The sequence below is a fragment of the Sciurus carolinensis genome, chromosome 11 (assembly GCF_902686445.1).
Source record: "Sciurus carolinensis chromosome 11, mSciCar1.2, whole genome shotgun sequence".
Lineage (NCBI taxonomy): Eukaryota > Metazoa > Chordata > Mammalia > Rodentia > Sciuridae > Sciurus > Sciurus carolinensis.
In genome coordinates, this window is record NC_062223.1 from 91,522,779 (window position 1) to 91,536,027 (window position 13,249).

Below are 13,249 nucleotides of genomic sequence, written 5' to 3' on the forward strand. Positions count from 1 at the left end.
ACCCTAGAGGTGCCATCTCCTTCCAATCCCACACAAAAATTTTGCTTTGACTGAAAAAGAAACTGGTTTTGATTAGATGTGATTAACCAGCTGTATATTTCTACAATTTTCCTCTGTGGAGAGATGGATGGATGCAGTAGTTCTGTTTGCAAACCTTCTAAACACCTTAAAGAAAATGTAAATACTTGGAAGGATGAGGTCTGGGCAATGACATTTGTTCAAAACCCATTGTCAGGAATAATGCTGAATGAATGGTTAATTACATTAATTTGAATCTATAACATTCCAGCGGGGACTGTGAAAACCTCAGGTGGAGAGGAATTACCCAAATTTGGAGACTTTGTGTATGTGTGTGGGGGCGGGGGGGGGGGCGGGAGGTAAAAGAACTTGATTCCAGTTGTGGTGTTGATGTATGACTGAGATATTAGTGAGTGCAGCAGTCAGGACCTGAACTATTCCCAAGTCTGACAAGTTGGAAACTGGGTCAGAGAATCTGGAACCGGAGGAATGAAAAATAACACTCAAATGCATTTTGCCGCCAAGATTCGGCAGTTCTTGGGATGGGGTTAGCAAAGAGGCGGCAGTTTTATAGGAGGCGGGAACATTTCCAGCAGCTCCCGCAGCCCACTGTGCAGGGTCCACAGAATGGAAGTTGCAGGCCAACAGGAAGAGCGGCTCCTCCCTCTGCAGGGCTTCCTCTCTCCGCTCCAGGGTTCCTGGCGCTCCTGGGGGCCAGGAGGAGCTCGGTGCTCCCTCCTTTTCCTGTCTCTGTACCCACCAGCAGGGCGGAGGCGCCTTTGGGAAGGTCGCAGGCGGTCAGCAAGGTGAAAGCTGCCTGGGCGGTCACCGCCTTCAGGGCGCGCGAGCTCTCTGCTCTTCTGCAGCCTGGATTCTGGCGAGGGCAGCTGCGCCCAGATCCCACAGCAGAAGCCATGGCGAAGTCCAGGGGCCGTCTGTACCTTTGGATCTGTTTGATTGCAGTGCTGGCATCTTTTCTGGCGGGCTTTATGGTGGGTAAGTGTACAAATCATCCTCTCCGGACTGCCTCTCTGCGGAGGTAAAGGGAGAAAGCCTGAAGCTGGAGCGACTGGGCTGTGCCCTAGGCTTCCCAGGCGGTGGCTAGTTAGGCTCCCGACATGGCGAATTCCATGAACTGCATCAAAACTAGAAGCCAAACAGAATGTATTTGTGACCGAAATGAAAAAATAAATAAATAAATAAACTCACTGAGTTCAGGTTTCTGTTGTGGGCATTTGAAAAGATAAGTTAGGGCTCTTACTGTTTACAGGGTTGAAAAAGTTATTTTCATTTCCAAGTAATAGCAGTAAGTAGAAATTATCAGCTAGTATTGACTAAGCACTGCCAAGAACTGCTTTTCCCTTATCCTTTAAATACATCAACTTTGGAATACTTCCTGTGTGTCAAGATCCCCAGGGGAGACTAAGAAGGGCCTTGACTCAGTAATGCATAACATGTAAGAAAGGAAGCACATCTCTCAAGTAAAACTTGTTTTAACCCACTCAAAATTGCATCACACATCGGAATGTAGAAGTTTTCTGCATTTTATATGAGTCTTTTTTAAAAGCTCACTAGGATCCATTTGTTGGTCATCAGTTATTTTTTTTTCTTTTTGCCTTTTTGATTTCTACTGTTTTCTTTCTTTTCCTTTATTTAATCTTTTTAAAAAATTTTCAAAATTTTAAAGGAGGGCCTGGCTAACTTGCCCAGGCTGGCCTCACACTTGAGATCCTCCTGCCTCAGCTTCCCTAGTCTCTCAGCTTACAGCTGTGCACCATTGTGCCCCAGCTAGTTTCTACCTTTAAAAAAGTCAAAGGTAATTGTGTATATCCGTATTTTCCCCATAGGTTGGTTTATTAAGCCTCTCAAAGAAACAACCAGTGCAACACACCATCATCAAAGTATACGAGAGAAACTGTTATCAGAAATGAAAGCTGAAAACATTAAATCATTTCTTCGGTAAGTTTGTTTTGTATTTTATCCTAAAAATAGTGTTTAAAGCATTATATAGTCAAAAGTGTATTAAAACTGGTCATATTTAGTTGAACAGTCTTTGTGTGAAATTATACATTACTCGTTAATTTGTTGTTATTTAAAATGTCTTTTTAAATCACTCTTGATGTGAAATCCATAAAATGTTAAGAAGTAGGTCTTTCTTTCCTAAGTTCATCCTCCAGAAAAGTATCTGTTGGCTTATTGGGGCCTGTTTCAACTTCATGCAGCTCTGGGTGGCAAGTGAATGCTATTCTTTGTTCTTCACCATGGATGTAATCAGTAGCCTGGATTTAATCAGCAATTTTATTTATTTATTTTTTCACAGCATATTCAGTTAGGATGTTGTTCACTCAGTGAATTAGTAGAAAGGAGATCAACGTTTTGGGTTCTTTCTGCCACAGGTTAAACCTTGATCCAATCGTGCTAATATAAATTTGTTGTCCAAAATTAGGGCAAGATGAAAACATAAAATGATCAGCGTCAATCTTCCATCTTCTAAGCATGAAAAAGAGTGATATTCAGGGTGATATTCAGTGATACTTGTGAACTTCTTGAAATCAATTAGCATAACATTTATTTCTGTGTTTAGGTTGTTTCAATGGAGTGCTATTTTTAAAATCAGCTTTATTGAAGAATATTTTACATCATATAAGCTGTATTCCTATAAAATTTACACCTTGAGAATTGTTACAAAGATATGTGATACTCAACAAAACAACTCCTCAGTAATACAAAATATTGCTAGCATACCCACTGCAGTTTATTTCCCCTTCATCCTGGCCCTAGACAATCACTGATCAGTTTTACATCACTTTAGACTGATTTGCACATCCTCGCACATTTTTACATAAATGTGGTGTACATAGCATAAGCTGTGTTTTTTCTGACTTCTTTCACTCAGAATAATGATTTTAAGGTTCACCCAGATTGTTGCATGTGTCAGTAGTTAATTTTTTGTATCACTGAGTAGAATTCCATTGTACAGATATACTATAATGCATACATTTGTATTGCTCTTAGTTTTTTATTATTGTAAAAGAAGCTTATACAGACATATGTCTACAAGTCTTTGTGTGATTTTTATTGTTATTTCTATTAGAATGATTGGGTTGGAGGATAAGCATATGTTTTGCTTTTCTTTTCTGTGTGCGTGTGTGTGTGTGTGTGTGTGTGTGTGTTGCTAGGTATCAAACCCAGGGCCTTGCGCATTCTAGGCAAGTGCTTTACCACTGGGCTTTACATGAAGCCCTGTACAGTTTTTTAAGGAAAGGCTAAAGAGATTTCAAAAGTGGTCATAGCAGTTCATATTTCTACCCATCAGTTTAAGTATTCTAGTTGCTCCACATCCTGGGCAATGCTTAGTATTGTCAGTTGTTTCAATTTTAACCAATCTAATTATTGAGTAGTGGTATCTTATTGTGGTTTTAATTTGTATCTCCTTATGACTAGTGATATTAAACATCTTCTGATATTCTTATTAGACATTAGTATATCTTCTTATATAAACTTTCCTTCCACATATATTCCCATACATATTCTGGAGTTAAGTCCTTTGTCAGACATGTGTATTACAAATATTTTCTCCTGCAGCTGGCCTTTTTGTTTTATGGTGAAGTCTTAGAAGATCAGACATTTTTAATCTTAACAAAGTCCATTTAATTACATATTTTTGTTTCATTCTTCCTACTTTTTGTGTCTTGTCTATTTTGGCCTATGAGACTAATGTCTTCATGTTTTCTTCTGGAAGTTTTATAATTTTAGTATGCACATTTAAAGTCAATGATCCACTTCAACTTAATTTTTGTGTATGGCATGATCTAAGGATTGATGATAATCTTAAATGTAAATATTCAATATTCCTGCAAAATTTCTTGAAAAAACTTTTCTTTCTTTCTTAGGAAGGTTTTGTTTATTATTTGTTAAGTCATTTTTCTCCATATTCTACTATTCTCTTTTTCCGAGAGTCCAGTTTACTTCTAGAGATCAATATGCAGAGTGAAGTGAATACTCTATGATCTGTTTCTTCTTTGTCCATGCTGTGGTTTAATGAGATCACACAATTCCATATTAGTTCTCATGGATGAATTATAGTTAACTATAATGAGGAATGAAAACAGCTATACTGTTCTTAGAAAATTTAAGCCGATTTATGAACGAGGCACATCAGATATCAAGAAGCTAATTCAAAATGTTTGTTTTGACATGCTTTTTGGAGATACAAAAAAATGAGTGGGCAATGGGATGACTATCCCTTGAAGTCTACATTGCTCATTCAGTGCTATAAAATGCACAATGTCTTATAAAATGAGACAACATACTTATGTTTAAATTTGTATAACTTAAAAAATCAGGTAAGATGTTAACATTGTAGATACCTGCAGCATGTCATGAAGTATCCAAAAGAAAACTCCTAGAAAATTACATGAGTTATCAGAAGTAAACCTTGGTGCTGGCACTTACCTTGAAAATTTATATTATGTTATTAGTACTTTCCTTTAATATATAAAGTTATTTAATATGGTATAGTAACATAATATATCATATAATACTGCCCTATATTACCTTGTATATATTACCATATATATATGTATGGTGGTAAATAATGCACTTAGAGTTTTCATGATTATTAAGTACATCATTGGGATTGACTTTTCTTTCCTTTGCATATACCTGAATACAGAAATGCATACAAGAAGGGTGGCAAGAATACGAAAAGAGAGAAACATAGTGCATTAGTAGTCCACAACTTTCTTACATTTAAAAATTTTTTTTCCCACACTGGGGATGGAACCCAGGGCCTTGTGCATGCTAGGCAAGCACTCCACCACTGACCTACATCCCCAAACCAGGAGCCCAAGACTTGAATGAAGGAAAAAGATTTTTCCACAATTTTGCAAATGAGAGCACCTATTTGGTATGAGCATCAAAAGAGCTATTAGTTTGAAAGAAAGAAAAAGTATGAGGAAGAACCAATGGAAAGTAAGAAAGGGTCCTAGCTGACCTTCTAGCTCCAAGATAGGTGCAGGCATGGAAATGAAATAGCTTGCAGGTAAGCAGAGTCTTCAGAGAATACCTGTTAAGGCCAGTAGTCATGCAAACATTCCATGAAGAAGCAGAGGATATTGGGGAATTGTTGATCATAGGTTTAAGGAGTGTATACACTCATCTAAGTGCTGCATTTTCAAAATTATTTTATTCCATTCTATATTTCATTTCAGTGGATTCCCTATTAGATAAGAGGCAAACATTTATGGTTAATCCAGCATCTTAATTTTGGAAAATACATTAATTTTTCCCTAATTGTAAGATAATATCTGCTCATTGTAGAAAATAAAATAGTAGTATATTATATAAAGTAGAAATTAAATATCCTAGACATATTTTTACCCCTATGAATTACTTCTGTCTAAACAAATTTATACTTTTTAAAACAAATATTTAAGCTATTAAGCACCTGTATCCTGCAGCTTTCATTTACTGATGTAGAGAGGACAAACCTCACAGAGAAGATAGTCATAAGGGATCCTCATGGACTATTAATAGTTTGCAGGTGGGAAAATGTGATGGAGAGAGATTCAGTAGATTAGACAGTATTTATGTCTTAGAGAAGACCTTGTGTGAAGGCTGAAAGGTATGAGGAAGAAAGCATAATCATTTCAGGGAGAAAATAGGTGGGCTCAATGACATGCATCTGAGCAGTTAATAAAGAAAGTGGGAGGAAATGCAGCTGAAAATGTAGGGCAGACATAAACGAACCTCAAATGCCACATTGCAGTATGAACTTGATAATGCAGAATATGGGGAACAGTAGAAAGGTTTAAACAGTTGGGTAATAAGATCAGATGATGTATAGAGAAATATCGCAATTTCTCAAGATCAGACAACTATAATTTTAGCTTCTTTCCCCAGCACTTATTAGCTACGAAATTATAAACAAGCTATTCAACCACTCTTTCAGTTTCCCTTTGTAAAATGGGGACAAAGGTAGAAGTTTCTGAGGTTTAAATGAGAGAACACATGTGAAAGTGCCAGTAGGGTCCTTAGCATGCAGTAAGTTTTCAATAAACATTAATTGATCTTTACTTACTTTTCGGTTGTCCTCTGCTTCACTATAAAACTAATTTATAAAAGTATCTACTATTGTTCTACTGACACTGGTGGGAAGTGGGAAGGTTGAGAAAGTTTTAAAAATATTATTCACCTAAAAGAAAATACATCTCAGTAGGAGGTATGTTTGTGAGGTCATTTTATTGCTGTAACTCATTTACACCCAGAACCAAGATGGCATTCCCAAACTCAGTCCAACCAGTCTTTACTTCCTTGGTAACTGGCAAGTGCTTAAGCACTGGGGAATATAAAAATCAAAATGCAGAGACCTTGACCTCAGTGAGATGAAAAAGCAGCTATACACATGATATAATCAATACTAGATATATCTAAGTCAAGTGTCGAAATGCCCGACAGGTTCCTGGAAAACACTGAGATTTTTTTCTTCCCATGTGTCCTCTATCTATTGAATAAGCAGCAAACAGCAAGAAGATGAACCATTAGCATAGCAGTATAACATTCTTCAGGGTGTCTTCTCATATCAGGCCCTTGCTGATTGTGTTTACTTACTATGGAATGAATTCTTTTCTGAGGGAGAATAATATGAAAACTGCAGCTGTACATAAATAATTTAAAAATTGGCATATATAGAAATTGATATTTCTAGCTGTGTCTTGTAATATTTCTGATATATAATTGATAATGCATAAAAGATGTATAAAACATCCAGAATATTTCTTAGGCACACAATCTGAATGTACTCTTTAACTCATACTTGTTTTTTTCTTTGTTCAGTTGTTTCTTTTTCTCATTTTAGTTCTTTCACAAAACTTCCTCATCTGGCAGGAACAGAACAAAATTTACTACTTGCCAAAAAAATTCAAGCCCAGTGGAAGAAATTTGGACTTGATTCAGCCAATTTAGTCCATTACGATGTTCTCCTATCTTACCCTAACGAGGCAAATGCTAACTGCATATCGATTGTGGATGAACATGGAACTGAGGTGATAGAGAATTATTGGTACTTTTCACATTTTATAATGCCACACTTTTATATGGAATGGAATGTAAGGTCAAGTAAAAACAGAAATTTGTTAGTAGTGTGTAGAGTTCACTTTGTATAGAAAAGTTAATAAACTGTAAACTATTCAGTGTCTGTTATGTGTTAGGCATGGAGCTTGGCTAGGACTTCAGGCTGGAATGAAGATTAGGACATGAATCCTTTGTTTAACTAAGGTGAGACAGACAATAGGATTCATGGTTTCAAATCAGTATGGTAAGTGCCATGAAGGGTATGATCAGGGCTCTTTATCTACACAGAAATGGGTTGTTCACCCCACCTCCCACACCCACACTGGGAGTTAGAGAAGTCTTCTTGAATGAGTTGACATATAAGTCAGGCAAGAGCACAAGGGATTAACAATAAGAAGAAGCAAGGTAAGAAAGTTCTAGGTGGAAGAAAATACTGCAAAGGCTAGAAAACATACTAGCTTAGTATTATTGGTAGAATTTAAATCTTTATGTATTTCAAGACTGTGAAATACAAACTGGGCTATAATAAGAGATAGACCAGATGATACTCATGGAGAGGATTATATGCTATCCTAAGGAGCTAAGACTTCAACTTCAATTCATGGGACCAAAGATGAACTCTCAGCAGCAGAAGGATGTGACCAGAAAGGCATTTTAGATAGATGGGGGAGTCTGCATATTACACTTAGGCTAGGCAAGGAGTTAGAGTTACGAGTTAAAGATAGTCATTCAGATGAAAGATGATGAAGTCCTGAATTAGTATGCTAGCAGGTGAGGAAGAATGATGATCTTGAGAAACAGGAAGGGAATCAGTAGGACTTGATTAGTGTCTGGGAGGAAAGAAGTGAAGAGAGAGTACAGAATGCCTCCTAGACTGTAGGATGTGGGTGGCTAACTTGGTGAGGCCATTAATGGAGGTAGAGAATGCAGAACCAGGAACAGGCGTAGGGGTGGGAGAACATAAATTCAAATTTTAACATGTTGAGTTTAGACATCAAAGCTAAATGACCATTGGGCTCTTAATGTGTGAGTGTGAAAAGCTGGAAAACATAAGTACATTGACTATTGGTAAATTTTTGATAATCTATGAAATCTCACTGGGAGAGAATATAAAATAAGACAAGTGATTGGCTGGGGACAAAATATATGTAATATTTAGATGAAGATGAAAGAAAAGCAGACCACAAAGGAAGCTGAAAGGCATAGCCAAGAAATGAAAATTGCAAGTGTGCCACCTTTGTTAGCATTTTTTTTTCCATGCTTGTGATGAAACCAGCGCTTCACTCATGATAGATTCCCAACCCAAGAGTGCTGCCTTTGAAGCCCTGTTCTTTTCTGTTTCTTTCTTGTTGATTTGGGGTCTTCCCATGTTGTCTAGTCTGGTCTCAAATTCTTGGACTCAAGTGGTCCTTCTGCCTCATTCTCCTGAATGCTGGGATTATAGGCACATGACACCACAACAAGGTTTGATGTCATTTTACACTGTACAGTGATTTTAATTGTCTGGGTCTGTATGTACTTATAATAGTTTCTATTATTTTGAAAAAAAATAATAATAGAGCTCTTTCTCATCATCAGTAGAATTTATCTATTTAATTATGGAATCTAGTTCCAGGATGCTTAATCTTTAGTATACACTTGGAAAAAATTAATTATACATTAATAATAACCTGGAATTATTCTCCCTAACTTGACATGCTTTACTTCTTACTAGATATTCAAAACATCACACCTTGAACCACCTCCAGATGGATATGAGAACGTTACAAATATTGTACCACCATATAATGCTTTCTCAGCCCAAGGCATGCCAGAGGTAAAGACAGACATTTTTTTTTCCAGGTTTTATTTATTTTCATTATTTTTATTTTATTTTATTTTATTTATTTTGGGGTACTGAGGATTGAACTCAGGGGCACTCAACTATTGAGCCACACTTCCAGCCCTATTATGTATTTTTCTTTAGTGACAGGGTCTCACTGAGTTGCTTAGCACCTTGCTTCCTGAGGCTGGCTTTGAACGCTCCTTCCTCCTGCTTCAGCCTCCTGAGGCCCTGAGATTACAGGTGTGTACCACCACACCTAACTATTTTTATTATTTTTAATTCAAGTTATTAAGTCTTTCCTTATTGTATAAAAATTATATAGAGAACAAAATCAAGGGATTTAAATGGAGATTAGGCATAGTCATCCATTGTTTTATGTTCAGTACTATGCATGCCCCTCAAAATAAAAATAATTAAAAAAAAGATTACCAGAAACAAAAAAGAAAATAAATACAATAAAAACAGGCCCAAATGAGGCAGAGGCCACTCTTTGAAATAAGAAACTTCTAAAGATGATTTTAATTCAGCAAGGGTAATAGATGTTTTTATAAATTGCTTTCTGTTGTTTTTAATCTGAATTTATATACTAAAGAAGCACTTAAAAAATGTTATGGTTGGAAATTAAATGTAGTTGGGATTTTTTAAATGACATTTATTGTAGTTCTTATGACTGTACACACTGATAATTTCTTCAAAACAAACCACACTACTTAAAATATGTCTTATGGATTGGAGCTATTCTCTAATCTTTTCAGTATTTTGACAGGTTTTCTAAAGACTTCTATGGAATATCATGGGTCTCCTTAATAATCCCAAATAAGGAAAGAAAAGAACTGGGGATGTAGTTCAGTGGTAGAGTGCTCGCTTTGTATGTGCTGCAGGGCTGCCCTGGGTTCAATTCCCAGAGGGAAAAAACAAATTATAAAAAGGAAAGAAAACTTCTGTTAATGCAGTTGTGTGAAAACCTCTTATTTTTAAATTTTCTTTTTAATTTTAGCAGTATTATGTATTTTTTTCTTTTCCCTGTAGGGAGATCTCATATATGTGAACTATGCTCGTACTGAAGACTTTTTCAAATTAGAAAGAGAGATGAACATAAACTGCACTGGAAAAATTGTTATTGCAAGATATGGGAAGATCTTCAGAGGAAATAAAGTATGCTGTACCTTTTCTAGAGGGAAGGAGCAGGGACAGATACTGTCAATATAAATGATCAACTTGCTTCATGGTTTCCAAAATTGCTTAAAATTTTTTTCTACTTGCCAAGAGTGCACAAAAAATTTTATTTTTTATTCATCTCATATGTCCAGAAAGGAAAATATTTTTATTACAAGAATATTTTTTAAAAATTTAATTGAAGAAATGTATAAACTAAAAAGCTCCCCTGCCTTATTCAACATTGGTTAGATATAATCAGTCTTAATAGTTTTTTACAAACCTAATTCTGTGAAATATAAACATACATCTATATATTTACTATACACACATATATATGTAATTATTATTCATTAAACAAAAGTACACTGTATATTGTATAACTGTATAATTTATAATTTAAAATTTCTCTCAGCCATGACTTGGTATTCTTCCATGCCAACACACTGAAAGTTGTTTAACATGGTCGTTAATAGTATCCCAGAACCATACCACCTGGTGTGCTGTGGTCTGGGTCCCTGTTCTTTTACTGTGAACAAGTTCCTTAACCTCTCTGTGCCAAAATTTCCTCATATATAAAATGGGAATGCTAATAATTGCAACAGTCTCAGAGTCCTTACTAGGGCTAACTGACTTGATGTTTTTGAGCACTTAGGGTAGCAGCTGATTTTAGTAATTTCTATATCCCACTTAATAAATATCTTACTAATTTATGTGGTAACAATATTTTATAGAATTGAAAAGCAATTTATTTAACCATTTTCCTGTTGCTGGGTGCTTATCTTGACTTGAATTGGTTACCACTACAAAAAAGCCCATTGTGAACATTCTTGTCCATATATGCTTAAAATATCTGTGTGAAGATTTTTATAGTTTTGATTCTTGGGAATGGAGCACCTAAATCATAGTGTAGCTTCTTACAGCATTTTGACAGGCATAATGATAATTGCCCTTCCCAAAAGTTGGGGCAGATTATATTTTCATTGATATAACAAAGTTTTCTGAATATTGGGATATCTTTTAGTAAATCAAGAATGATGATCGTATCTTTTGTTATAATACTTTTGATAAGGAAAGATTTAGTACCTCACAGGGTAGGGTTTCATATTGTTGGCCAGTTTAGATTGTTAGAAATATTTTTGCAAAAACGGGCTGGGAAGTTTTTCACACACTATGACTGTTTCACATAAAATTTTACCTTAGTTTAATTAAACAAATATTGTTATTACTTATGATGTGTGAGATTTTGGAGGTGGCTATTTAAAAGTAAGGCTTGATATATGTTCTCAACAATATTCTCAGTCCAGTAGGGAAGACAGATACTTGAAAGATATTTTAATATACTATGATATGTCCCACAATGAAAATGTATACAAATAATAAATCCAAAGAAGAAAGGAAACATTAATTTTTCAGGTTTGGAAACAATACGAATATTTCACATTTGTTAGGCCTACAAAGAGGGGAACTATTTTTAAAGCAAAGAACTGAATAGGTAATGGCGTAATCAAAAGAAGTGTCTAAATTTCCTTACATTATTATTTTTTTATTTTTACAGATTGCATTTTGATTCATTATACACAAATGGGGTACAACTTTTCATTTCTGTGGTTGTACACAATGTAGATTCACACCATTCATGTAATCATACATATACATAGGGTAATACTGTCTGTTTCATTCTACTATCTTTCCTTCCCCCACCCTCTTTCACCCCATTTTCCTCTACACCATCCAAAGTTCCTTCATTCTCTTCTCGACTGACACTGGCCTCATTTTGTATCATTATCCTCTTATCAGAGAAAAAATTTGGCCTTTGGTTTTTTGGGTTTGGCCTATTTCAGTTAGCATGATATTTTCCAACTTCATCCATTTACCAGCAAATGCCATAATTTTATTCTTTTTTATGGCTGAATAATATTCCATTCTGTATATATACCACAGTTTCTTTATCCATTGATTAACTGAAGGGCATCTTGGTTGGTTCCACAATCTAGCTATTGTGAATTGAGCTGCTATGAACATTGATGTGGCTGCATCACTGTAGTATGCTGATTTTAAGTCCTTTGGGTATAAACCAAGGAGTGGGATAGCTGGGTCAAATGGTGGGTCCACTCCAAGTTTTCTGAGGAACTCATATTGCTTTCCAGAGTGGCTGCACCAATTTGCAACTCCACCAGCAATGTGAGTGTACCTTTTTCCCCATATCCAGGCCAACACTTATTGCTTGTGTTCTTGATAATAGCCATTCTAATTGGAGTTAGATAAAATCTTGGGGTAGTTTTGATTTGCATTTCTCTAATTACAAGAGATGATAAGCATTTTTTCATATATTTGTTGATCACCTGTATATCTTCTTTTGTCTGCCCAGTTCCTCAGTCCATTTATTGATTGGGTTCTTTGTATTTTTGGTGTAAATTTTTTTAAGTTCTTTATAAACTTTGGAGATTAGTGCTATGTCTGAAGTGTGTGTGGAAAAGATTTTCTCCCACTCTGTAGGTTCTCTTTTGACATTACTTATTGTTTCCTTTGCTGAGAGAAAAGCTTTTTAGTTTGAATTCATCCCATTTGTTGATTCATTATTTTATTTTTTGTACTATGGGGATCTTGTTAAGGAAGTCTGGTCCTAAGCCAACGTGATGGAGATTTCGGTCTACTTTTTCTCCTATTTGGTGAAGGGACTCATATCTGATTTTTAGATCCTTGATCCATTTTGAGTTGAGTTTTGTACATGGTGAGAGATAGGGGTTTAGTTTCATTTTACTACATATGGATTTCCAGTTTTGCCAGCACCATTTGTTGAAGAGGCTATCTTTTCTCCATTGTAAGTTTTTGGCACCTTTGTCTAGTATGAAATCATTGTACTTATGTGGGTATGTCTCTGTGTCTTCTATCCTGTACCATTGGTCTGCCTGTCTATTTTGGTGCCTATACTATGCTGTTTTTGTTACTTTTACTCTATAGTAGAGTTTAAGGTCTGTATTGTGATACCTCCTGCATCACTCTTCCTGCCCCATGATTGCTTTGGCTATTCTGGGTCTTTTTTTCTTCCAGATAAATTTCATGATTGCTCTCTCTATTTATATGAGAAATGTCATTGGAATTTTAATTGGAATTACATTAAATCTGTATAGCACCTTTGGAGGTATGGCCATTTTGTTAATATTAATTCTGCTT

At 35.7% G+C, this 13,249-nt stretch overlaps 1 protein-coding gene across 1 annotated transcript in view; it reads left to right on the plus strand.

The window, feature by feature from the left end:
• Positions 1-792: 792 nt before the first annotated feature.
• Positions 793-13,249, plus strand: part of Naalad2 (N-acetylated alpha-linked acidic dipeptidase 2) — a 44,471-nt gene continuing 32,014 nt past the window's right edge. Inside the window, exons 1-5 of the mRNA XM_047519062.1 lie at positions 793-1,014; positions 1,866-1,977; positions 6,878-7,064; positions 8,807-8,908; positions 9,947-10,072. Of these exons, the coding sequence (XP_047375018.1) occupies positions 933-1,014; positions 1,866-1,977; positions 6,878-7,064; positions 8,807-8,908; positions 9,947-10,072 (609 nt within the window). The 5' untranslated portion in view covers positions 793-932. The remainder of the gene's footprint in view (positions 1,015-1,865; positions 1,978-6,877; positions 7,065-8,806; positions 8,909-9,946; positions 10,073-13,249) is intronic.